At 44.2% G+C, this 27,287-nt stretch overlaps 1 protein-coding gene across 1 annotated transcript; it reads right to left on the bottom strand.

The window, feature by feature from the left end:
• Nucleotides 1-752: 752 nt before the first annotated feature.
• AP4E1 (adaptor related protein complex 4 subunit epsilon 1) lies at nucleotides 753-22,877 on the bottom strand. Its single transcript, XM_056865872.1, has 21 exons — nucleotides 22,728-22,877; nucleotides 20,714-20,785; nucleotides 19,618-19,741; nucleotides 18,617-18,690; nucleotides 17,741-17,862; nucleotides 17,072-17,231; nucleotides 16,325-16,491; nucleotides 14,628-14,701; nucleotides 12,909-13,031; nucleotides 12,713-12,822; nucleotides 11,597-11,736; nucleotides 10,874-10,986; nucleotides 10,636-10,754; nucleotides 9,656-9,955; nucleotides 8,206-8,320; nucleotides 6,901-7,036; nucleotides 5,404-5,662; nucleotides 3,556-4,131; nucleotides 2,750-2,934; nucleotides 1,762-1,919; nucleotides 753-913 (listed from the first exon to the last, which is right to left on the bottom strand). Exons 1-21 carry the CDS (start codon nucleotides 22,875-22,877, stop codon nucleotides 753-755), a joined length of 3,438 nt encoding a protein of 1,145 aa, XP_056721850.1.
• Nucleotides 22,878-27,287: the final 4,410 nt, after the last annotated feature.

Below are 27,287 nucleotides of genomic sequence, written 5' to 3'. Positions count from 1 at the left end.
GGCAGGGAAGCCTTAGTTTTTTGCAAGTCAAAAACTGCATCTCAATAACGGAGAAAGCCAAACTGCGCCCGCTCGTCTTAAATTATAAAACATATTATCTATGCGAGCAAATCCTTTGGGAGGCACTCTGAACGACAACTTAGCCCCCCCCCCCCAAAGCCCAGCATCCAGGAAACTGGTTGTTACCGAGTCAACGTTTTCGGTTTAACATAACGCCAAGCCAGCATGGCGGACAATCACGGTGAGCAATACCTTGCAACCCAACGTCAGTTTCGCACATGGTTTGGCGAGCAGCTGAGCGACCAGTCAAGCGAACGGACAGCTCTGCAAGAGCTTTGGATGCCATTTTAAGGAGGGGGCAAAGGAATAAAACGCACAAGGTTTAAGGAGCAGCTTGACAACATAAGACATGTGAACTACTTTGTTAAGTAGCAGACGCTCCTATGACTAAAGTGTTGTGACCTACACAAGTATGTAACAGAAAATACATACTTTTAAGTCAAGACAACACGTCTCGTTCAAACAATTACTGATGCTTTTATTTGGCCACTCGTCAGTGACTGATATATCCTGAGCTTTTTTGTTTTTGACAGGCACCTAAGAATACATCCCCAGAGGTACGTAGGGCCTATACTTACACAACACCCGCCCTTGATAAGCAGGAACAGAGGCGGATTCGCTTTTGGTAAACCCCTGCACAATCACACGCTTCCTTCCAACAGCTGCCGGAAATGGAGGCACTAAGGGCACCCTCAGGATTCTCCCATCACCTTCTGGCACTGGTAAAGTAAACAGTCTGGAAGAGCAGGACAGGGTGACCGGAACCACAGGCCCAACATCCCGGTATGGATACGGCAGTGCAGTAAACAGGGGACCGACGGAAGCAGCTGGCATGCTGCTATTCCCTCATTACCTAAAAGAGAGACATCTTACCCTTAACTGCAAAAGATGTTCCGCATGATAACTAACGCTTCTTTTCATACATAGTTTTTGCTATAGTCTCAATTGAAGGATTGCATTAAACCCCAGCGTGGTGCAGTGGTTAAGAGCGGTGGTTTGGAGCAGTGGACTCTGAACCGGAGAACCAGGTTTGTTTCCCCACTCCTCCCCATGAGCAGCAGAGTCTAATCTGGTGAACTGGATTTGTTTCCTCACTCCTACACACAAAGCCAGCTGGGTGACCTTGGGCTAGTCACATTCTCTCAGCCCCACCTACCTCACAGGGTGTCTGTTGTGGGGAGGGGAAGGGAAGGTGATTGTAAGCTGGTTTGAGTCTCCCTTAAGAGGTAGAGAAAGTCGGCATATAAAAACCATGTCCTCTTCTTCAAAGCCTTACTTGGTAAAGCAACGTACACCTGGGGAAGAAGTCACAACCTCTCCTTCCCTACAAGACTAAGGAGATGTTCGAAAGATTCTGGCCTGGTTTCAAAGAGCAACTTGTTCGGCCTGCCCAACGATTCCCTGGACGTCGATTCCTCAAAAAGTAACATGCATTCTCTCCCAACCTGTTCTGACACCTCGCGGGATTTCACAGAGGGGTTTCTGACGTGCAAATTTGCTGATCAAAACTATAAAATCCCACTGGCCTATATGAATACTGCCGTATGTGTACCTTTCAGACAACCCCCAACACGTTCACCAACATGTTATCTACATTCACATGGTTTAACAGTTGCTTTTGGGGGGGAAATCTATTTCACTCTACTGCTACCAGTTTGGATCATACATGGTACAAACTGGAAGACGTACCTAGTTACTTACCTATGATATCCACAATGTGAAGCTTTAGTTTTTGCTGCAAGGTGTTTAGAACAGCCGATAAAGATCCCTGAGATGATGTCATTTTTAGGTTTAGTTTGACATCGTTAGAAAAGGAGAGCCACAGTTTTCCAAATTCTTCAGTGGTCGTTTTCATTGGCCTGGGAAAGATTTTGCCAAGACAAAATTAATTAAAAAATAATTGCACAGCATTCTGAATCAGTTTTTTTTAAAAAAATCTCCCTGCCCAATCACTAGAGAACTTGAAATTTTTATATCAACTTTTGTTAAAAAAAAAAAGTTAAGCAATTCAAAAATCAGGTTGTTCACTAAACATTTTGGACTGAAAAGTCCAAACAAAATCCTTTATGAATGATCCTACTGAAGCAGCAAAAATAGAAGAGTTGCCTTTTATATGCCGACTTTCTCTACCACTTAAGGGAGACTCAAACCGGCTTACAATCACCTTCCCTTCCCCTCCCCACAACAGCTACCCTGTGAGGTAGGTAGGGCTGAAAGAGAGTGACCTGCCCAAGGTCACCCAGCTGGCTTCGTGTGGAGGAGTGGGGAAACCAACCCAGTTCATCAGATTAGCCTCCGCCGCTCATGTGGAGGAGTGGGGAATCAAACCCGGTTCTCCAGATCAGACTCCACAGCTCCAAACCACCACTCTTAACCACTATACCACGCTGGAAAACAGTCTTGGAATCCCTTCTTTTACAACCCCAGGCAGTTGACATTTTACGAAAATACATGGGTCAGCCCCTTAGTTTTCAGATAAACCTGGAAAACAATTCGTACAGATGCACATCATGTACACAGAGTAGCAAGCAATATGAAGTTAAAGAGAGTTAACGACTGATTGATATACTTAAAAGTTTTATGCCAATAAAGGTTTGAATGAATGAATGAAGTTAAAGAAAGAATTCAGACCAACATTGATTGCTTGACTGCATTACACATCCACTTGTTAAGCAAAACCACTTATTACCTAATAAAATCCAACAGCGCTAAAGTTACTGAAAACCTGAGGCACATCTCTGACTCTAGATGGTAACCGAGAGACCCAGACAGCATCCCCTCTGAGCACGGCTCCTCCATCGTTACGCACTTCTGGGAGCTTTCTATGCTTTGAGCTTCTATTTCTGCAAAATGGCAGCCAAGATTTTCAAAGATCTACAAAGTAAAAGGGGGGGGCGGAGAATGAACAAAGAGGATTTACAAATCACCGAATCATAGAGTTGGAAGGGATCACCAGGGTCATCTAGTCCAACCCCTGCACAATGCAGGAAATTCACAACTACCTCCCCCACACACACACCCAGTGACCCCTACTCCATGCCCAGAAGATGGCCAAGGTGCCCTCCCTCTCATCATCTGCCTAAGGTCATAGAATCAGCATTGCTGGCAGATGGCCATCCAGCCTCTGCTTAAAAACCTCCAAGGAAGGAGAGTTCACCACCTCCCAAGGAAGCCTGTTCCACTGAGGAACTGCTCTAACTGTTAGAAAGTTCTTCCTAATGTCTAGAAAAGGTTTGTTGTGTTGTTTTTAAATACTAGGTCTTCAATTCAGGCCAGAGGAATATGCCTATTATCTTAGGTGGTGTGGAACACAGGCAGGATGGTGCTGCTGCAGTCGTCTGGTTTGTGGGCTTCCTAGAGGCACCTGGTTGGCCACTGTGTGGACAGACTGCTGGACTTGATGGGCCTTGGTCTGATCCAGCAGGGCTTTTCTTATGTTCAGTTCAGAAGGAAATGAAAATAGAATCGCTAAGAAAACACAAACCATCTTGTTACCTTAAAATGTTTGGAGTGTTCAAATTCCAGCTTTACAGCTTTAAGCGTAGAGGTGCTTTTGTTGGCAAGAAATATGAAAAGTACGAGGCTGTCTTCTTTCCATACTTTACACACGTACAACACAAGGGTTTCATCGCCACAGAGTTCTAGGGCCTCCGAATGAGGACATCTGGCTACTTCTTCTGGTACGCAAGGCGTCAGAGAGAGTGGCCTTTTGACTACAGGCAGAGCACTGGGAGAAGGCTGAAAAATTTCCAGGTCGCCGTCTGCAAACAAAGATGAAGGCGAGAACCTGCGACCCTGAAGCTTTTCCCCCAGCCCAGCTTCTGGCAGAGAATGGGACCTGTCCAACGCCGCCTTCGACTCTGGAGCTTCGGAGGAATTCAGCGAAGCTTTCCGGAATCTTAGGTGCCCGTTTTTTTGGAAGGGCTTTCTGTTCCTAGACAACGCGTCGGGCAAAGGAGTGAGGTCTGGGCAGGCCCTGCTCTGGACACTGAACGATTCCTCGCTATTTGGCGCTTCACCCATTTTAGGTTTCCTTTTGAATTTCTGCGCCGTAGGATCTCCTTTGCCCATCTGAAAGCAGACAGACAGAAATGTAACTTTTAAATGCTGGCCTCCCTACTTCCCTCCCCCCCTCTTTCTTGATATTTAGTGCAATTCACTGCCCCTTTTATCAGAGTGCCCGCCTTAAGTTCATCAACCTGTTGTTCGCTGGTAGGGAATGGGCACCCAGTTGAGCGCAAGGTAGCCTTCCTGATGACTACCCAGGATGTGGCCACAATTGACCATGTAGCCAAGTTTTTGCAATATGCAATGTGGATCCGCGAAAGACACTGTAAACGGGAACAGGCGAGCTCCGTTGAGTAAAATTGTATGATTATGTTCCCTGCAGGTATTGTGTATGCCAATAAAGGATTGATTGATTGGTATTTAGTGCAATTGAGCCAGAGGGGGTTGGCCTGCCGGCCTGTTTGACTCAGCGGGTACTGCATGAATTGTGCGCCATCTATGTTTTAATGATTTGGTATGTCTGGACTAAACTGAGGCTGTCGTACTTTGGTCACATTATGAGAAGACAAGAGTCACTGGAAAAGACAGTCATGCTAGGAAAAGTTGAGGGCAGCAGGAAAAGAGGAAGACCCAACAAGAGATGGATTGGCTCAATAAAGGAAGCCACAGCCCTCGATTTGCAAGACCTGAGCAAGGCTGTTTTTGGAGGATGCTGATTCATAGGGTCGCCATGAGTCGGAAGCGACTTGGTGCCACTTAACACACACAACATGTCTGGATATTTTATCATAGAATCATAGAGTTGGAAGGGACCACCAGGGTCATGTAGTCCAACCCCCTGCACAATGCAGGAAATTCACAATTACCTCCCCCCCACACCCCCAGTGACCCCTACTCCATGCCCAGATGGCCAAGGTGCCCTCCCTCTCATCATCTGCCTAAGGTCATAGAATCAGCATTGCTGACAGATGGCCATTTTAAATGTTTATGATTGTGTGTGTGTGTGTGTGTGTGTGTGTGTGTAACAGGTGATTTTATTGTTGATACCTGCCCTGAGCCTGGCCTTGGCTGGGGAGGGTGGGCTAGAAATTTAAATAAATAAAATACAAACACCAGCGTATTTTAAGGAACCAAGGGGGGGAATATAAAGGGAGATCCTCTACATAGCTTCAAATGGAAGCTTGGTATCCTGGAAGCTATCCTGATCGTACACTTATATATCGGAGCGGAGGGTTCAGAGCACGAGTCTGAAAAACTCGGCTGCAGTAAATATCCCCCAACTTATTGAAACGCTGATGAGGGCTGCTGCTAGAAAGTTTTAGAGAGCTCTCGTACCAGGCTGACGCTGCCCTGCGTTCCCAGGCCAACAAAGAGCGTCGAGGCAAGCTGCTGCTTCTCCTTCTCCTCCTCAGAGAGGCTGGTAATTTCCCGCTCAGAGTGCAAGGCGAAGTTTCCGGCGGGATGCTCCGCAGGAAGACTGCTCTCTATGGGGGGCTTTAAACTGTCTTCTTTTTCCACCAGGCTTTCCTTTTTGGGGAGGTAGCCTTCTTTTCCCCATAGTTTCTTCACGCCTTCCAGCTTCAAACTGTTGGTCCTAAAGAACACGTCATTAGGAAAGGTCAGTACAGGGCCTAGAAGGAGCTCGAAAGAGGAAAGCCCTTTTTGTACCACGAACTGAGAAGGTTGGAGACCAACCAAATTTAAGGGAACCTCTGCACAAGGGGCCTCAGCACCTTTTGGCCATTGAGAAGTATTGAAAGGCAGGAGTTACTGGGGTGGGTTCGAGTATTCTCCAGCTTCCCTTCAACTTAAGTGACTCTTCTTTCAGTGAACAGTGCCCCGTGGCGCAGAGTGGCAAGCTGCAGTACTGCAGTCAAAAGCTCTGCTCACGACCTGAGTTCGATCCCGGTTTCAGGTAGCCGGCTCAAGGTTGGCTCAGATTTAAAATTACGCTGCTCAAGATCAATGGATCAAGGATCTTCTAAGGGATAAAAGGAAAGGTTAAACATTATGGCCAGTTTGAAGGAGCCTCATGGCGCAGAGTGGTAAAGCTGCAGTGCTGCAGTCCAAGCTCTGCTCACGACCTGAGTTCGATCCCAACGGAAGTCGGTTTCAGGTAGCCGGCTCCAGGTTGACTCAGCCACCCGTCCTTCCAAGGTCGGTCAAATGAGTACCCAGCTTGCTGGGGGTAAAGGGAAGATGACTGGGGAAGGCAATGGCAAACCACCCCGTAAACACAGTCTGCCCAGTAAATGTCGGGATGTGACGTCACCCCATGGGTCAGTAATGACCCGGTCCTTGCACAGGGGACTACCTTTACCTTTATTATAGACATCACACTCACAAGTATTTCCCTGTTGCTTCATTATGTTTTTATCTGAGCAGTCATTCTAATCTTATTACTGCTGATCTGGGTTGCACTTTTGCTGTTGTTCAGTTATTTGATTTATTGTTTTACTTGAACACATGGACACATGAAGCTGCCTTATACTGAATCCGACCCTCGGTCCATCAAAGTCAGTACTGTCTACTCAGACTGGCAGTGGCTCTCCAGGGTCTCAGGCGGAGGTCTTTCACGTCACCTCCTTGCCTGGTCCCTTTAACTGGAGATACCGGGGATTGAACCTGGGACCTTCTGAATGCCAAGCAGATGCTCTACCACTGAGCCACGGCCCCTCCCCGTTGAGAGGGAGCTTTGCTTTGCAGAGGCAACTTAGAAATGTGATATATACATTTGTATAGGCATTATATACATTTGTATGTATATATTTGGCTATACAACTAGTAATTAGCCAAGGATTAAAACAGAGCAAAAAAGAGAAGAGCACTCACTCCTTCTGTCCCATCTCAGCGCTATTACCAGAAACATCAGAACCCAGAGAAATTCCGGTTGGAGACTGTCTGCCAGGAAAGCCAGATGTTGAGAAGCTTTGGGAAAGGGACGATCCATAAGGCTCAAAATTCAAAGCTGCAAATACAGAGCACCGGCCCATCAAAACAGATAAAAAAACCCACAAGAGGATTACAGGAAAGAAGCTGTGTATCACTGATGCCATACCTACAAAATCGTTCACATTCAGCATCCTACCACTAATACAGCCCGTACGGTGTAGTGGTTAGTGTCAAACTAGGATCTGGGAGACCCAGGTTCGAATCCCCACTCTGCCACGGAGGTTTGCTGGGTGCCCTTGGGCCAGTCATTCTCTCAGCCTAACCTAATTCTCGGGGGGGGGGGCTGATGTGAGCATAAAACGGAGGAGAGCCACGCCGAATCCCCGTTGGGGAGAAAGTCAAGAGTATAAATGAAATAAAAACAAATAATAAAAAAACCAAATAATTTTTGGTGCCTCGGTGTGGTTTTTAGAAGCAGGGCACTTTTTGAATTCACATGCCTTCCTGAGAGATGCCTACAATATCAAAGTGATAGTTACTTTGGAGTTTTCATTTGAACAACGTCTTTATTTGATGATAACATCAAATAAATAAACATCAGATAACGAATTCAGTACTATAATGGCTCACACAATAGCATTCAGCACACCTTTGCAAAAACCACGTTAAGTTCTTCTAACCAAAATCTGAAGAACCATTTGATAATGAGGCAGTCTCTGATAATGTGCTCAACCAGTATTCTGATAAACACAGATCACAGCCTCTGGTAATTTTATCTGATAATTGAGAAAAGACAGATTTGTATTTCGTAAGGTATGAAAGTATGTGCATTTTCTACTGCAGGCACATAAAGTGGGAAAACACATACACGCAGAAGAACATAAGAAAGAACATAAGAACATAAGAAAGTCTGTAATTGCAGTGGAAAACGCACACAAACCATAAACAGGCTCCTGTTGCAGAATTATAACAATAAAAAACAACGCAATCTTTGTTACGGTTACTCGTTTTTCTGGACGCCCCCCCCCCCACAAGCAGCTAAGCTGCTTGGACCCCATAAATACTCTTTCCGTAGAATTCGCTGCTACCTAGAGATTTTATATACGTTTCTAGGCCAGACAATAATTCTCCTTCTGTGTGAACATGCAAGATAAGGATCCTGCCCTCTACCTCCTTTCTCTCTCAGCTGGTAAAGCGGGCTCCAGCAGCCAGGTCGCACGGGAAATAACCCAGAGAGACACCCACCTTTTTGCTGAGACAGCTGCTCCTCCTGTCTTTGGTGACGAGGTTTATAAGGTGCTGCACCACGCCCGAGTCCTTCAGCTACAAACCCATCTAAGAAAGACAAGGAAGCATCCACCTATATTGAATTAGAGCAACAGTTCGAAATCTGATTAAGGTCTAAAGCGCTTGAGGTGAATACACCCTGCCGTATAAACCCAACCTGTTGATATTTAGCACCTCCTGTGCCAATGGTACATCCCATGCGCAAGTTACTTACCCAAGAGAACACTTAGCTATTCTAACATTCATATTAACGATTCACACAGGGGGGAATTAATCTGGACTGGCAAGGAGGCAGAGGGAGCCTACAAGCACACGCCTGGTATTTTTCTGGCCAAATCTGAAAATGTGTTTAAAATTCAAAAGTGTATAAAGAATAGTTCTGTGCTTCAGCCCAGGAGGTTGCAGAAGGGGACAGAGGAAAAGGTCAGCTGGACCAGAAAGATTTCTTGTTCCTCAGCACTGGACCAAACTCATATAGACTCTGTTCACCTTTCTTTGTGCCTGTGTGTGTGTTAAGTGCCGTCAAGTCGCTTCCGACTCATGGCGACCCTATGAATGAAAGTCCTCCAAAATGTCCTATCTTTGACAGCCTTGCTCAGATCTTGCAAATTGAAGGCTGTGGCTTCCTTTATTGAGTCCATCCATCTCTTGTTGGGTCTTCCTCTTTTCCTGCTGCCCTCAACTTTTCCTAGCATGACCGTCTTTTCCAGTGACTCCTGTCGTCTCATGACGTGACCAAAATACGATAACCTCAGTTTAGTCTTTGTGCTTAGCACAACAAAAAACTAAACCAGTGTGTGTATCTCGTTTCTCCTAAGCACACCATACAACATGCTCATTCAGGACACACACATCTGACACACCCTGAACCTCTGAGGCAAGAATAGAGCCCTAGCTAGCAGTATGTTGTCTCTGGTAGAAACCAGACACATCAGTGCTGGCCTGTAGATTGGCCTGCAGTATTGAATGTGTATATCCTATATATCACCAGATCTCGGAAGCTAAGCAGGGTCAGCCCTGGTTAGTATTTGGATGGGAGACCACCAAGAAATACCAGGGTTGCTGTGCAGAGGAAGGCACTGGCACCTCCGTTAGCCTCTTGCCATGAAAACCCCAAAAGGGGTCGCCATAAATCGGCTGCGACTTGACGGCACTTTACACACACACACACACACACACACACACACACAAGACTAGCCAGCCATCGAAGATCTCGCCTCTAGTATGTGAAATGGCTGTGCCTCCATCCACGGAAAATAAGTAAAATATCTCTAAGCACCTTTTGTTCTAAAACCATGTGGCGTTTAAACCTGGTGCTCTCACCTCTCAAAAACATTTTTTTAAAAAATTACTCAATTCAGCAGGGCTCAGTGATGAACAAGTAAAAAACACAATGCTGTTAACTCACCACGATATCCTCGCAGCTAGCACCCGCAGGAAACAATTTTTTCATCGATTCCCTGTCTTCACATAGGTGTTTCAGCTCATAAACATATTGCCTCATGCAGGTGTCCAGGGAGGTACCGAAGTCCATTATCAGTTTATCGACTGTTTTAGAATACGTGGCACGAGAGGCTATTTTAGTGACCGCGGACATAATCCAGGCTTTGGTTTCAGCGGCTGCGTTTCTCTTGAGTATCCTATGCAAATCTGCCAAGACAACTTCTGGGTCAACATTCTTCATAAGGTGAGAATATTCCCCCAGCACCTGTCGGAAGGAAGTTGTTGAACGTTAAGTGATAGAGATCCCAAGGCTACATTGTCACTGGCAAGATTTATTTCAGTCCTTATAGCCCTCAAACATTAGATTTAAAATTACACTGCTCAAGATCAATGGATCAAGGAGCTTCTAAGGGATAAAAGGAAAGGTTAAACATTATGGCCAGTTTGAAGGAGCCCCATGGCGCAGAATGGTAAAGCTGCAGTGCTGCAGTCCAAGCTCTGCTCACGACCTGAGTTCGATCCCAACGGAAGTCGGTTTCAGGTAGCCGGCTCCAGGTTGACTCAGCCATCCGTCCTTCCGAGGTCTGTCAAATGAGTACCCAGCTTGCTGGGGGTAAAGGGAAGATGACTGGGGAAGGCACTGGCCAACCACCCCGTAAACAAAGTCTGCCCAGGAAACGTCGGGATGTGACGTCACCCCATGGGTCAGGAATGACCCAGTGCTTGCACAGGGGACCTTTACCTTTACTTTTTAAACTTTATGACCAGTTTGCAAATTACAGTTTGCAAATATTCACCCACAACCCAAGCGTTTACATCTGAATCCGAGAGGGGAAGTGGGCCAGATGGAAGTCCTAGCAGAAATATAGAGCAATCTCCAGTGAGTCCCAAAAAACTCAGCTGAGAAACAGAGCAACCTGAATTTAAGGATATGCCTCTTCTTACCCAACTCATCACTTGAAGGAATTTCTGCGGGTAAACCGCCTTCTCGTCCTGTAGCAGCACAAGGTAAGACTGGACCGCTTGGAGCCGTAGCTGGCCATCTTCCTTTTCATCTGCAAATCCTATGAAGAATGTGACATTCTCTTTTAAGTAGAATGGGGGGAGGGTGTTGCTGGTTAATTAATTAATTAAGTACCCAGGCCCTCGTTTTTCATTACAGAATGTAGTACGTTTTGCCCACCTTCAGCAAGGAGTCTAAGGAAGCTATTTGGGATGTCTGGGTGCATTTTATCCCCTCCTACGGAAAACACTGCATTCATCGTGTGAATGAACCATTTGTTGTCAGGAGCATACGTGACGGGAACGTTAAGGAAAGGTACCTCAAATACCAGCCCACTGTAAGCTTTTTGCCCTTGCAGGATCAAAGTCATCCATTCTGATATAAACATATTAACAGACTAATCAAGGGAGCCCCGTGGCGCAGACTGCAGTACTGCAGTCAAAAGCTCTGCTCACGACTTGAGTTCGATCCCGACGGAGGTCGGTTTTAGGTAGCCGGCTCAAGTTGACTCAGCCACCCGTCCTTCCAAATGAGTACCTAGCTTGCTGGGGGTAAAGGGAAGATGACTGGGGAAGGCACTGGCCAACCACCCCGTAAACAAAGTCTGCCTAGGAAACGTCGGGATGTGACGTCACCCCATGTGTCAGGAATGACCCGGTGCTTGCACAGGGGGCCTTTTTTTAATCAGGGGAACTATTACTAGAATTATCTGTAAGCAACCAGTGGCAAAATGGTTTGTAAAGACCCCAGCAGAATGCTCTTCAACATCTGGACGTTCAGTAATTTTTAAAGCCGGCGAATGCAAAGTTTCTTTTAAACACTGCCGCAGGAATATTCGACAGTGCCAAACAAGCCCTTATGCAATCATTCCTGAGTTTTCCAAAAAACAAACAAAAAGGATATTTTTCAGCTAATTCTGCTATTTTGCCAACGACGTTGACGATGGTATATTCCTCCTTGCTTTGCATCAAGTAGTCAAGCATCTTCTGAACGATGACGGTGACGTTCTGCCCGTTTGTAATCCTATATAGAAGTTCCAAAGTCTGAAGGGGAAGGCAGACTGAATTTATGTATTTCTTGACTTCATTTATACCCTGGCCTTTCTCCACAGAGTTATAGCCTTCTGGGCTCACTGAATAATTGCTGTTATGTTCTTAATTTTTATTGGCGCAATGCCACAATAAATGTTTCTGATTCTGACTTCAGTGGACTTAGAAGAGTGTAACTCTGTATAGGAATGCACTGGGACAAAACTGCTAAGAATTAACATAAATATGGGACAGTTCATTTCAGTCATATTTCAGTTTATTTCAGAGCAATATGTTTAACAAGGCATTAAATATAGAAATCTCTCATACGTTGAGGCCTCTGTATCTTCACAGAATCATAGAGTTGGAAGGGACCACCAGGGTCATCCAGTCCAACCCCCTGCACAATGTAGGAAAATCACAACTACCTCCTCCACACACCCCCAGTGACCCCTACTCCATGCCCAGAAGATGGCCAAGATGCCCTCTCTCTCATGAACTGCCTAAGGTCATAGAATCAGCATTGCTGACAGATGGCCATCTAGCCTCTGCTTAAAAACCTCCAGGGAAGGAGAGAGCTCACCACCTCCCGAGGAAGCCGTTCCACTGAGGAACTGCTCTAACTGTTAGAAAGTTCTTCCTAATGTCTAGATGGAAACTCTTTTGATTTAATTTCAACATGTTGGTTCTGGTCCGACCTTCTGGGGCAACAGAAAACAACTCGGCACCCTCCTCTATGTGACAGCCCTTCAAGTACTTGAAGATGGTTATCATACCCCCTCTAAGTCTTCTCTTCTTCAGGCTAAACATACCCAGCCCCTTCAACGTTTCCTCATAGGACTTCGTCTCCAGACCCCCTCACCATCTTTGTTGCCCTCCTCTTCAAAGTACGCTACTGGCATAAGCTCCATTAAAGGGAAGGGAATGAAAGGAGAATACTAACTTGAAGTGACGACTGAAGGGGGGTTGGAGTTATTACCATTCAACTTACCTCTCTTTTAATAATGGGGTCAGGATGATCCAGGCATTCAATGATCGTCATCTGGTGCTGCAGTGCGAGGCTAGGATCCTGCTGAACAACATATGTCAGGGCCTTTAACCCTAAAAGGTAAAAGAAGTTACTACAGAGTTAAGGGAGCTGTTGTCGGCAGCGAGGACCGCGGTAAATAAAATTTTAAAAAACTTACCCAAATATTTCAAGTTAATTTTTGGAGACAGGACAAATTTTCCAATACATTTGGCTGCCTTCTCAAGTAGATCAGATTTAGGGTATATTGTGTAAATTGTGTGGACACATTCAAACAAGATTGCTGGGGGGGGGGAGAGAAAAAACATGGTAAATGGGATTTGTAAAAAAAAAAGGAAATGCATAAGCACTGAACAAATACGACAAATTATCAGAAATTTCACAGGGCATTCAAGCAAGTTATGTCCTCATTGAGGTATTTCCGAATGCATCAATTTATTTTTATGTCTTCCAATCTGTGCTCCAGCTGCATCAGACATATTTTTTTCTCCATTTCTATGAGAGTTTCCCATTTAACTATCCGTCATCTGCCTAGTTTTCATTAAGGCAAGGAGACTGCATTACTTCGGACCGCAGGCTGGGCCCCATAAGACTGAAATGCTCCTATTGGACACACATTCACTGATGACAATTTGGGATCAGGTCTTAAGTCACCGGAAATGGCTTACGTTTACCACCTCCTTGTGATGCTGAATTAGCCATAACTCTAGAGAGTAATGTAAACAGGTGGGGGAGAGAGACAGCCACACAAATTTGATTATTATTTTTTTTACACGACAGCTGATTGCCCAGAGAAAGAAACAGCAAACCAAAATCAACACCTCTGCACTAATATCAAGGATAAGGAAAGTAGTGCAGGAATCTTAGGCTATAGTTACTACAACACAAATGAGTGAAACATCAAAGTGTAATCAATGCATACAATAGTGGAAAGGGACAAACATACAACTATATACAATGGTATTTCAATAGTCCACAAAGGTATGTATAAATGTGTTTTTTTCAATAGTCCATAAGGGTACATAGATCCAAGAAGATTCCAATAGTTGGTCACAAGACCTCAGCAGATGTTTAAAAGACTATTATGAAAGGAAGACGATCGTTTCATTCTTCATCAGTTCCATTCAATTCATGCAGTTCAAAAGGTATACAAGGTTCAAAAATTCATTTCTTCCCCTTAGGGATAAATCTTATAACTATATCCATTGGCAAATGTAATAGTCCATATGACTTAAAATCTATAGAGGATATAGTTGGAATAAACAGAAGTCATTGTAAATGTAACAGTTCCACAAGGGATACCCTTGTGGAACTGTTACATTTACAATGACTTCTGTTTATTCCAACTATATCCTCTATAGATTTTAAGTCATATGGACTATTACATTTGCCAATGGATATAGTTATAAGATTTATACCTAAGGGGAAGAAATGAATTTTTGAACCTTGTATACCTTTTGAACTGCATGAATTGAATGGAACTGATGAAGAATGAAACGATCGTCTTCCTTTCATAATAGTCTTTTACACATCTGCTGAGGTCTTGTGACCAACTATTGGAATCTTCTTGGATCTATGTACCCTTATGGACTATTGAAAAAAACACATTTATACATACCTTTGTGGACTATTGAAATACCATTGTATATAGTTGTATGTTTGTCCCTTTCCACTAGAGAAAGAAACAAGCAGCTTTTCTACTCCAAATGTCCTTGCCCGTTCAGCAGGCTGTAGCAAAAGCTTTCGAATCACATCCACCTGCGTATGCATTTCCCCACCCCAAGCAAATGACCATCTAGGATTATGATTTAAAAGCTTGTTGTATCATAGCCAGCAGGTTGCGTTTTCTAAACATAAGGAGAAAAATGCTCTCACCTACCATATGTAATGTTGTGATTTATCTCTGCTCTCCTTAAAGACTCATCCAAAACATCATACATTAACTCACTGGTTCTGTAAAAAAAAAAATTATAGAAACATTCGAGAACAGTTAAGGTTTTTTTTTTAAAGGACATAGCCTTAAGACCTCGATTGTATACAAAGGCACCTTTATACTATAACTATTATTCACTACTGAGAACAAATGAGATCATGATCTAATGTCTCTACAAGCAAGGAGCAGAAAAGAACTGTCTAAATGGCTATAATCCAGAATTCCAGTTAAAAATTCAGAATTCTAGCTACAAATTCAGAATTCTGTAAAGTGAAAACCAAGCAATACGAATGAATGAATACGAAAGCCTTTATTGGCATTAAAAGGGAAAACGTACAGTAGAGTTTACAGTAAAATCATGATATAAAGTATGCAGGTATCATATGGTGTGTGTGTGTGTAAAGTGCCGTCAAGTCGCAGCCGACTTATGGCGACCCCTTTCGGGGTTTTCATGGCAAGAGACTAACAGAGGTGGTTTGCCAGTGCCTTCTGCACAGCAACCCTGGTATTCCTTGGCTGTCTCCCATCCAAATACTAACCAGGGCTGACCCTGCTTAGCTTCTGAGATCTGATGAGATCAGGCTAGCCTGGGCCATCCAGGTCAGGGTATCATATGGTAAAGTTTACTATAAAATCATTTTTATAAGAACATACAAATCCCACTAGATTGGTTACTTGGTTATTTAATCCTGAGTTAACCATTATATGGTGCAAAGTAGCAATCATGTTCTCTAATTACAAGCAAAATAAACCCCTTGCCACTGAGTCAATAAATTTTGTTGGATCCTGCGTGGTCATAAGGTAAGACACCTTTGAACTGGTAGGTAACCATTCCCTATCAGCAAGTAATGGGTCTATGAGATTGGAACGGCCCCTATCGTAGAGTGGACACTTAAGGAGGATATGTGTAACTGTTTCTATGTTACCTTCTCCACATGGGCAGACCCGATCCAGATATGAAACTTTATTAAATCTTCCATACAGTAAGGCAGATGGTAAACCAAGCAATACATTATCTGCATACTTAAAAACCACCATTAAACTCTTGCAATTTTGTTTTTAGGTGGTGACATTTCTTCCCTAGTATCCCCGACCATTCCTGCATTTTGCACCTAGAGCTAAGAAGATAGCATACCCAAGGAACAGCACTGATGAAACGAACAACCCTATGAGGTAGGGTTGCTAGCCTCCCAGTGATGGCTGGAGATCTCCTGCTATTTCCTTAGGAAACAATTCACTGCCACAGGATGTAGTGACGGCCACAGGCCTTAAAAAGAGAATAGGCAGATTCATGGAGGACAGACCTACCACAGACTAAAGGGAAACTCCACATTTAAAGGCAGTAGACCTCTGAATTTCAGTGCCAGGAGGGATTATATGCCCTGTTGCTGGCCCTCCATAGTAACCGTTTGGCCGTTTTTGGTCTCCAGCCGACAAAGAGCAGGTTACTTGGAGAAAAGGGTCATTTTGGAAGGTGGACTCTATGGCATTATACCCCATTAAAGTCCCTCCCCTCACCAAACCCTGCCCTCCTCAGGCTCCACCCCCAAAATCTCCAGATATTTGCCAACCTGGAGCTGGGAACCCTACCGTGAGCGGATACTAGCCTTCAAGTAGCTCAGAGCAAAGAAGAGAGTGTTTACCTCAGATCGTCTTTTCCAAGCAATCCCAGTATTCTTAAAAGCTGAATTTGTAACCAAGGTGCGGGAACGCTGTGATAATTGAAGTCTATGGGGAGCTTTCCTCCCACCACCTGCTTCAGAATAGTTATGAAACTGCTTGTCAGGTCTTTGTATTCAGACGAGTTCTCCTACAGGAAAGACATAAAGAAAAAAAATCGCATTGTACGCACAGTGCTACGCAAAACATACATAACAGAAGAAATCGTTATTAATGTTTCTTTCCTCAATTTCCTCTTACAAGTTTGCACTTCCCAGTTAAAGGGCTTTCCCCCAAATTTTCAAGACACAGCTGACACAAACACAAACTATACAAATGAATCTGGGGGTATTACTCGAAGTTTTAATCTGCAGTCTTTTAATTATGGTTTGTAAGCTGCCTTGAGGACAGCCAGAGTGGTGCAGTAGTTAAAAGTGTTGGACTAGGATCTGGTACAGGTTGAGCATCCTCCGGACAGCTTGGGACCGTAGTTTGGATCTGTCCAGCTTTTGGATTTGAACTTCGGCTGCGGCAGGGAAGCTAAAGTGATCTCCCCGCTGCCCGGCTTCTCCATACTTTGGAGAGGCCCGGCGGCAGGGATCTGCCTGCATGTTGGCTCCAAAGGTCCGGATTCAGGGTCGCTCCGGATTTTGGATGTCTGAATAAAGGTATACTCAACCTGTAAAAGCAAACTGGTATGACCATACTTTAGTTGCTTTTGAGAATCCCACCTTTACCATCTGGAGATAAATGTGCAATGAGGCAGCCATAACTCCCACATCCCTGTCGCAAAGTGCTTTTCGGAATTTGTCATGGATGTGCTGGACTTGGTTGGGAGCAATCAGGTAGAACTTGTACAGTGTGTGCACTGCTTTCCTTCTAATGATTTCCCTGAAAGTAAAATAGATAAATAAACATGTAATCTTACTAAATCTGGCTATTATATCCAAACCTGTCTGGAACTCTGCCTATTATCTCCAAACCTGTCTGGAACTCTTGTGTGTGTGTAAAGTGCCTTCAAGTCGCAGCCGACTTATGGCAACCCCTTTATGGGGTTTTCAAGGCAAGAGACTAACAGAGGTGGTTTGCCAGTGCCTTCCTCCGCACAGCAACCCTGGTATTCCTTGGTGGTCTCCCATCCAAATACTAACCAGGGCTGACCCTGCTTAGCGTCTGAGATCTGACGAGATCAGGCTAGCCTGGGCCATCCGTTGACAATAATTCTAAAAACACTGTTTCCCAGAATTCCCCTTTTTTAAAAAAAATTTAAAGGAAAAAGGGATACAGAGGGGAAAACTATTCTGGCCATCGTTGTAGTGTATGTTAATAGGTCTGCGAATTGCAAAGATAATTCTGATGGTGTAATACTTAAGAATTCCCTTTTGAAAACAAATACTTACTTTGAATGCTGGAGCTTGTCTTCTACTAGCGGAAGGACAGCAGGAATCATTTCCCGTGGAAATATTTGACTTGCCACAGTAAGGGCCATACATACTTCCATTAGGTTAGTGCTCTGCAAATCCTGCCAGAGGCATGAAAACAAAACTGCTATTTCCCCTCCCAATAATGGAAATCTAACATTAGAAGATAGGTTAATTATGCATAATGTTGGAGATTTCTGTTCATTCAGGAATTCATACTGTGTCTTTCATAAGTCAGCACTGAATGTTTAGGCTCAAAACATGGAGAAGTAATCCTGCCTGACCTCCTCCTTATACACAAGAACACAGATGCCCTTTAACAAAAGTATGCATTTCATTGTGAAATGTGTGCATTTCATTGTGAAATGCGTGCATTTCATTGTGAAATGCGTGCATTTCATTTTATATTGATTAAGAACCAGGTCACCTCCAACATTAATTGAAACTTCACAATAAAGGTAGATAAATTATCTTCATCAAATTTTATTTATTTTACTTAAGGAGATCCCAGTAATCTGATCTTATCTGGACTTTGCAAAAACACTCAAACTCAACGTCCTGTGCTAAGAGAATGCAAAGCAGCCTTCAAAAGAGTTCCAAATTTATTGAAAGGAATCCATTTTGAAGATTCTCACACCCACAGAAGAACTCTCAAAAGCAAAGTATGTACTTAAAGATCTCACTTTAGATTTATAGAAATGTCAGTTAAACCATGTGTTTCATTAAGGTCCAGATGCTAAAAAAGATTTTATTTTTGAATGTACATATGATGCTCTGAGTCACACTGAAAAAATATATACACTCAGGCCTAAGGTCAGCATGATGTTTAGTGCCAAACCTCCCATTAAAGTGTACCTTCACTACGGTGTTCACAAGCAAAAGCAACAGCTCGTGATTCTCATGAAGAAATAAAGAAACTGCCAAGTAGCCTAAAAAAGAAAAAAGAAGAAATGAATTACTGCAGTCCAAACACTTTCTAATCAATCAGGGAGGGACAAAAGACATTTAAAAACAAATTGCTTGTACAAAGTGTGAGCGAATAGTTAATATTTCTGTAGGGCAAAATGTAATTTATGAGAGCCCTGGATTTTATTTATTTAAATTTATAGCCTGCCCTCATTCCAGGCCAGGCCGGGCTCAGGGCGGGTAACGACAATTTGCAATGACAATATAATAAAACCATAAAATCTTCCAGTAATTTTTTTAAAAAACAACATAACAATATCAATACGCATATAAATTTAACAAGATGGCGCTCTTCAAGTCATAATAGCCACTGAAGTCTCTGCAGAGCAGTCAATACCCCCACAAGATAAACAGAAAGTGGGGAGGGGGAGGAATAGGGAGGCCATGGCTCAGTGGTAGAGCCTCTGCTTGGCATGCAGAAGGTCTCAGGTTCAGTCCCCGGCATCTCCAGTTAAAGGGACTAAGCAAGCAGGTGATATGAAAGACCTCTGCCTGAGACCCTGGAAAGCCGCTGCCGGTCTGAGTAGACAATACTGACTTTGATGGACCAAGAGTCTGGTTCAGTATAAGGCAGCTTTATGTGATGACAATTTATTGGCCATGAAAGAATGGATTCAAGAACTACACAGACTGGCAGGGGGTAATTGTATCAAAAGAGTACAGGCTGAAATCAAGCAGTGGTCCGTCAAGTACAGCATCCTGTTAAGCTTAAGCACAAGCATGACCAAACTATGGCGATCCAGTAAAAAAACCCTGCATTTAGAAGCGCCTCAAACTGAGTCCCTAAACTCTAGTATACTTAGTTTGTGCACGTATCCAGCTCTGAACGGAAACAACCAAGCCACCCTACATGCCTACTTTCTTGACATGCAATGCTTCCAGATACATACCGACTCTTTTTTCAAAGAGGTTTCCTTGTTGGGCTAGCTTGATCGCATGGATGTATCCAAACGAGGCCTCGTAGCCCAGCATCTCGCAATAAATAAGCCTCACCATGCATTCCTTCATCAGCCTCTGAAATAAAGAAATGAAGCGTTGTAAACACTTTGGCTCACAGTTTGGCACAGAGTTTCCAGCTCTACCGAGTTCAAACCAGTCTTGCAAATCAGTCCACAGAAGTTACTCACCCCGTAGTATGTGTATCAGCCATATGTAACTTGGCTATTTGTTTAAAGTAGCCTCGCATTTAAAACCAAAGTGGCTGACAATGTGTTAAAATGCATAACTTTAAAACATTACAGGACAGCATTTTGTACTCCACTTGTTGATGAACTGAATAGTTTTTTTTCTCATTCCGCTCAGCTGAATAGTTTTTTTTCTCATTCCGCTCAGCGCCCCTCCATTATTCTGTTTTACCAGGAATCTTTGTGGTAGAGAGTCAAATGCTTTTAATCATACTTAAAAATTCTCTCGTTGATTAACTGAATCGCTCTTAGCCTACCTGTAACCCGCCTTGAGTCCAAGTGAGAAAGGCGGACTATAAATGAAGCTAATAATAATAGTAATAATAAACCATGCAACAAGCATTCAAAGCACAGTAAAGAAGCTGGATAGTTTGATTTACACATGACCCCAGGAGGGAAGCAAAAAGAATCGACTTCTGAAACATTCGGTCGCCCTGCTTCATTCAAGCCAGGCTATTTTACCATCACATGTAGCATACACCAGTAAACTGTAGTTTTGTGTTTCTCTACCAGGTCGTAAGATGCCATATTTTTACTACTGCTTATCATTTTAGTATTTGTTGCTTTTACTACTAAGGCTGTTTTCATAACACAATAATTTTACGGTACAAGTTTAGCAATTCACCATGTAGTTTGTTATTGTCGATTTCACTGATATTAACAAAGCCGGCTTGAACAACAATTGCATGAAGAAAAACAACACAGGCCAAGTTAAATGTATTCAGAGGAAGTTGTCACTGGATAATCACATACATACACAGAACAAAAGGCACGGGAACGCAGTTTTACTTTTAGAATTTACCAGGGTAGTCGAGGGTGCAGAAACTGTTGCTTTCAAGCTGCTTATTTCCTGCTGGATTAATTTTTCTTCCTCCTAACAAGGAACAAGTAAAAAAGAAGCACGCTCGTAAAGTACACTGGGCAAAGTAGCAAAAATGGCATCCTGTCCCATCAGGCACAGATTATTCCTGCATATTTTAATTTCTCTGTGTCATGGTCTTCTAATGTACAGAATCTCACTGAATTGCTACATGCAATTTGACCGTGACTTTAAATATACATATAGGAATCAACAATACAGAGCGCTATCTTCAAGCATTTAAGGTTAAGTTAATTCATTCCATCGTATTCCCTATTACTATGTGTGGGTGTGAAAGCTGGACATTGAAGAACGCTGATAGGAAAAAAGTAGATTCTTTTGAAATGTGGTGTTGGAGGAGAGTGTTATGGATACCCTGGACTTCCCTAAAAAACAAATCAGTGGGTTATAGATCAAAACAAGCCTGAACTGACCCTAGAAGCTAAAATGACTAAACTGAGGCTGTCGTATTTTGGTCACATCATGAGACGACAAGAGTCACTGGAAAAGACAATAATGCTAGGAAAAGCTGAGGGAAGCAGGAAAAGAGGAAGACCCAACAAGAGATGGATGGACTCAATAAAGGAAGCCACGGCCCTTGGTTTGCAAGATCTGAGCAAGGCTTTCAAAGATAGGACGTTTTGGAGGAATCTGATTCATAGAGTCGCCATAAGTCGGAAGAGACAGCACTTAGCACCCATGTCCTACTTCGGTCACATTATGGGAAGGCAAAGAGTCACTGGAAAAGACAACCATGCTAGGAAACGTTGAGGGCAGCAGGAAAAGAGGAAGACCCAACAAGAGATGGATGGACTCAACAAAGGAAGCCACAGCCCTCAATTTGCAAGACCTGAGCAAGGCTGTTTAGGATAGGACACTTTGGAGGACATTGATTCATAGGTTCGCCATGAGTCGGAAGTGACTTGCCGCCACTTAACACAGGCCATTTTATGCATGGGATGTTTTGCCGCTCTCTAGATGCACATTCCGCCCCCCCATCTGAATTCCCAAAACTCTGCATGGGGGGCTTATTGTTTGAGTTTTGAGAATTTGGATGGGGAGGAAATGTGCACCTGGAGAGCAGCCGACCCAAGGCAAAAACCTCCCATGCACCAATGACCGATAACTTTTTTTTACGATGTAACTGAGGTTAATCAACAGTTCTCAAAGAATCATAGAGCTGGAAGGGGACCACCAGGGTCATCTAGTCCAACCCCCTGCACAATGCAAAAAATCCACAACTACCTCCCACTCCCACAACCCCAGTGACCCCCCCACTCCACGCCTAGAAGAATCACAGAGTTGGAAAAGGGACCACCAGGGTCATCTAGTCCAACCCCCTGCACAATGCAAAAAACCCACAACTACCTCCCCCTCCCACACCCCTAGTGACCCCCTACTCCATGCCTAGAAGAATCAGGGTTGGAAAAGGGACCACCAGGGTCATCTAGTCCAACCCCCTGCACAATGCAAAAAACCCACAACTACCTCCCCCTCCCACACCCCTAGTGACCCCCTACTCCATGCCTAGAAGAATCAGGGTTGGAAAAGGGACCACCAGGGTCATCTAGTCCAACCCCCTGCACAATGCAAAAAACCCACAACTACCTCCCCCTCCCACACCCCTAGTGACCCCCTACTCCATGCCTAGAAGAATCAGGGTTGGAAAAGGGACCACCAGGGTCATCTAGTCCAACCCCCCCTAAAGTGGGATCCCACCCACCCAATGGGCCAACTTCTCATCTCTCCCCCGCCCCGCCCCCATCTCTTTGACTCTCGGCTTCCCCTCCAGAGACACGAGAAGCCCAGGCCGCCAAGGCACCAACGGCAACGGCCCGCCTTTCCTCCAGGCAAGGGCCCTCCCTCTTGCACAACAGCCCTGCGAGGTTGGCAGGGAAGAGGGAAAGAGCCCCCCCCCCGAAGCAGCCCCCGGCCCCTCTCCCCCGCGCCCGCGTACATGCTTGGAGGTGAGGGCGGTGATGCTCCGGATGAGGCCGCCCAGCCTCGAGGTGGCCGGGCCGCCGCCTCCGCCCGGCCCGGCCCCCGGCTCGGCCTGCCCCAGCCAGCCGGGCAAGGCGCTCAGCGTCCGCTGCACCGCGTCGCTCATGCCCCGGCCTCCCCGCGGCCGCCGCCGGAAGTGTAGGCCGCAAAGCCTGCCCGCTCGCCCGCCGCCCGCCGCCGCCTCGCCCTCACTTCCGGCCGGGGGAGGAGTAGGCCGCGGGGAGGGCCTCGGGAGCACAGCGCCCACAAGGCGTCAGGAGGAGGCTGAGGCGGGAGAAGGGCAGCCCTGAAGGAGCTGGGAAAGACTCTGAAGGGTAAGGATGGGTCACACCGGCCACCAAGACTAGATCAATCCATGCCACCGTATTCCCTATTACTATGTAGTAATAAACAATTCCAATATCAAACAATTAATTTATCAACAATTGATTTATTAACAATTAATTGATTAGCAATTAATTGATTAATAATTTATTGGCTGATAACAAACAATCCCGATATCAAACAATTAATTTATTAACAATTGATTGGTTGATAATTAATTGATTGATTTTTAATTGATTGATAATTGATTGATTAATATTTTTTGGCTGATAACAAACAATCCCGATATTAAACAATTAATTGATTAACAAGTAATTGATTAATAAGTAATTGATTAATAATTAAATTTAATATTAAGAATTACATTTAATATTAAGAATTAAATTTAATGTTGGTTCTTGTAGGTCGGTGTTAAATATTAAATTTAACATTAAGAATTAAATTTATGAATTGATTTATTAATTAATAATTTATCGGCTGATAACAAGCAATCCTGATATTAAACAATTTATTAACAACTGATTGATTAACAATTAATTGATTAATAATTAATAATTAATTGATTCTGATTGATGATTGATTAATAGTTAAATTTAATCTTAAGAATTACATTTAATCTTAAGAATTACACTTAATGTTGGTTCATGTAGGTCGTTGTTAAATATTAAATTTAACATTAAGAATTAAATTTATTAATTTATTTATTAATTAATAATTTGTCGGCTGATAACAAACAATCCCGATATTAAAGACTAACAAGCTTATATGCACCTGAAGAAGAGGCCACTATCCAGTTCACGAAAGTTTGAGCTGGAATAAAATTGTCTCCACTGTTTAAGAGCAAGAGTCCAGTAGCACCTTAAAGACTAACAAAAATATTTTCTGGCAGGGTATGAGCTTTCTGAAGAAGGGAGCTGTGGCTCACGAAAGCTCATACCCTGCCAGGAAATATTTTTGTTAGTCTTTAAGGTGCTACTGGACTCTTGCTCTTTTCTACTACTGCAGACAAACACAGCTACCCACTGTGAATTATCTCCAGTGTTTAAGATGCTGCAGGGTTCCTGTTTATCCTTAGTGGATGCGGTTGACTCTGTGGGCGGTGGAATTCGGGGACATCATAAGAACATAAGAAAGGCCCTGCTGGATCAGACCCAGGCCCATCAAGTCCAGCAGTCTGTTCACACGGTGGCTAACCAGGTGCCCCCAGGAAGCCCACAAACAAGACAAGTGCAGCAGCACATCGTATTCCCTATTGCTATGTATGGGTGTGGAAGCTGGATGGTGAAGAAAGCGGATAGGAAGAAAGTCGATTCCTTTGAAAGGTGGTGTTGGAGGAGAGGGTTACGGATACCCTGGACCGCCAAAAAAAACCCAAATCAGTGGGTTCTAGATCAAATCAAGACCGAACTGACCCTAGAAGCTAAAATGACTAAACTGAGGCTGTCGTATTTTGGCCACATCATGAGACGACAAGAGTCACTGGAGAAGACAGTCAAGCTAGGAAAAGCTGAGGGCAGCAGGAAAAGAGGAAGACCCAACAAGAGATGGATTGGCTCCATAAAGGAAGCCACGGCCCTCAATTTGCAAGATCTGAGCAAGGCTGTCAAGGATTGGACGTTTTGGAGGACTTTCGTTCAAAGGGTCGCCATGAGTCGGAAGCGACTTGACGGCACTTCACACACACACACACACACACGCCCTTGCGGAGCCCAGCAGGGCTTCCTGCCGAGTAGGCCATTAGAATCGTAAGCCCATTAGAATCATAAAGTTGGAAGGGACCACCAGGGCCATCTAGTCCAAACACCTGCACAATGCAGGGCATTCATAACTATATCCCCCAGTGACCCCTACTCCACACCCAGAAGCTAGCATCATAGAGTTGGTTAATAATGTGGTTGGGGTTGTTGTTTTTTTACTGATTTCTCTGGTGTCTGCTTTAAAAAGCAAGTTAATAATTTGTACCACTTAAAGGTATTATTTTTACAACCATGATGCCTTTAGCCTGGGTTGTAATTTTGGTAGATGGAAAACTTTAATACGGGGCATTTGGAACACTTTCAGACGCAATATTGACGATGACATGAATCGATATCGAGATACCAGAAGGTGGCACCAAAACACTACTTTTGAAATAAGAGTGGCCCGTGGGTTTTTCGGGATTTTCTTAGGATGCCTGTCATTCCTCAGAAGCTTATCAAGTGTTGCCGAATCAGATCAGTAACGGTGGGCAAGCGTTCTAATGTCTGCTGATGGTTCCCTGTGACTCAGTTGTAGCATGAATTGGGTGTGTTTTGTGGTAATAACAGAAAGCAGTCCAGAAGGATACCACTAAAAGCTGCCAAGACACCCCTTAGAACAGGGTTGATGAACTCATTTGTTACGAGGGCCGGATATGACATAAATGTCACTTTGTCTGGCTGGGACTTGCCTCGCCAGCCCAGATCAGGGCTGGAGGAGGTGGCTGCCTTGCGAGCCAGATCCTCTCAAGGGGCCAGATCCAGCCCACGGACCTTATGTTTCACATCCCTGCCTTAGAATCAGCCAAGTCACATCCCCTTTATGTCTCTCATTACAAATGGCCAATGCAATTTCAGTTCCTTAACCGTGCCAGAAATGAGACTGAAATGGGCCCAGATAATCATACAACAACCTAGCACTTCTGGATGTTCCGGATGCATCCTGTATTTGCACTGCATTCCACGTTGGAACAGTTAGAAAAGTTGTGAGTGATCATATCTGCAAAGTGTGGAAATAAGCAAGTCACAGTGAGGGCTTGAGCTGGTCATTCTGGGGCTGTGGGTATAGAAGTCCCTTCATCATCTGGAAAAATTCCACTGGATAACGCATACATAATGGTGGCAGAGGATTAATCAATATGAACGCATGAACACATGAAGCTGCCTTTATACTGAATCAGACCCTTGGTCCATCAGAGTCAGGATTGTCTACTCAGACCGGCAGCGGCTCTCCGGGGTCTCGGGCAGAGATCTTTCACATCACCTACGTGCCTAGCCCCTTTAACTGGAGATGCCAGGGATTGAACCTAGGACCTTCTGCATGCCAAGCAGATGCTCTACCACTGAGCCACGGCCTCTCCCCATCTACAGCAACATGACAAAGCTAAATATCAAATATTTCCCCATTGATTTAATGCCCTGGTGTGGATGGCCCAAGCTAATCTGATCTCCTCGGATCTCAGAAGCTAAGCAGGGTTGGCCACCAAGGAAGTCCAGGGTTGCTATGCAGAGGCAGGCAATGGCAAATTACCTCTGATCATCTCTGACCTTGAAAAACCTACTGGGTTGCCATAAGTCAGCTGTGACCTGATTAACTTTCCACCACCGTTGTTTTAATACTTCTATTCTTTACTTTTTAAATGTTCTCTAACACTGATGTGGACTAATTGCTTGCTTCCATTTGATTTGTGGTTGGGGTTGTGTTTTTTTTACTGATTTCTCTGGTGTCTGCTCTAAAAAGCAATATTTATTGAAAAATCAATGGCGTTTACTGATTTCAAGAGACCCAAAGTATAACATTGTCAGCAAATTTACAACTGTGCATTTCAGCTAAATTGGGTAAGTATCACACCAAGGGGGCAACCTCACGACATTTACTAGGTAGACTTTCTTTACGGGGATCAAACTCAGGTGCCCTGTGCCCTCTTGTAAAAAGATGGAACCTCTCACGAGAGAGAGATGAGATCTCACCTTTGTGCGTGCATGATTGTGTTTCTCCCTCCTCTTCCTAGGTTCCCTGTGCCCTGTAAAACTTCACAGGAGAGAGATGTGATCACACCTTGTTTGCTTTTTCCATGGCACTTCTCAGCACAGCAACAGCTTTTGTAGTATTCTAGCAAATGTGTGAGACTTCGCAACCAGGAAAAACATCATCAAGGAAGAAAAGAGAACGTGCAATCAAGCTGCGACCAGCTTATGGCGACCCCATCCCAACATCTGTGTTTATAATTAGGAAATAAAGCCATTGAGAGACCAAGGAGGAAAGTAGGAGTAGTAGATTGAAATCTCCTTGAGAGTCATGGCCTTTTCCTAAGCAAAGCATCCTGTATACAGATCATAGACCACCAGGGTCATCTAGTCCAGCCCCCTGCACAATGCAGGAAATTCACAACTACCTTGCTGACAGATGGCCATCTCGTCTCTGCTTAAAAACCTCCGGGAAGGAGAGCTCACCA

The sequence above is a fragment of the Euleptes europaea genome, chromosome 20 (genome assembly GCF_029931775.1).
Source record: "Euleptes europaea isolate rEulEur1 chromosome 20, rEulEur1.hap1, whole genome shotgun sequence".
Classification (NCBI taxonomy): domain Eukaryota; kingdom Metazoa; phylum Chordata; class Lepidosauria; order Squamata; family Sphaerodactylidae; genus Euleptes; species Euleptes europaea.
Note: the sequence above shows the minus strand (reverse complement) of the source record. Positions and strands in the feature narration are given on the sequence as shown.

Bases quoted from the DNA above. Each gene is read 5' to 3' on its own strand.
- AP4E1 (XM_056865872.1), bottom strand. From the start codon at position 22,877: ATGAGCGACGCGGTGCAGCGGACGCTGAGCGCCTTGCCCGGCTGGCTG. The intron at 20,786-22,727 runs GTACGCGGGCGC...GTTCCTTGTTAG, and splicing joins CCGCCCTCACCTCCAAGCAT to GAGGAAGAAAAATTAATCCA. The intron at 2,935-3,555 runs GTAACAAGATGG...TTTACTTTGTAG, and splicing joins AACACTCCAAACATTTTAAG to ATCTTTGAAAATCTTGGCTG.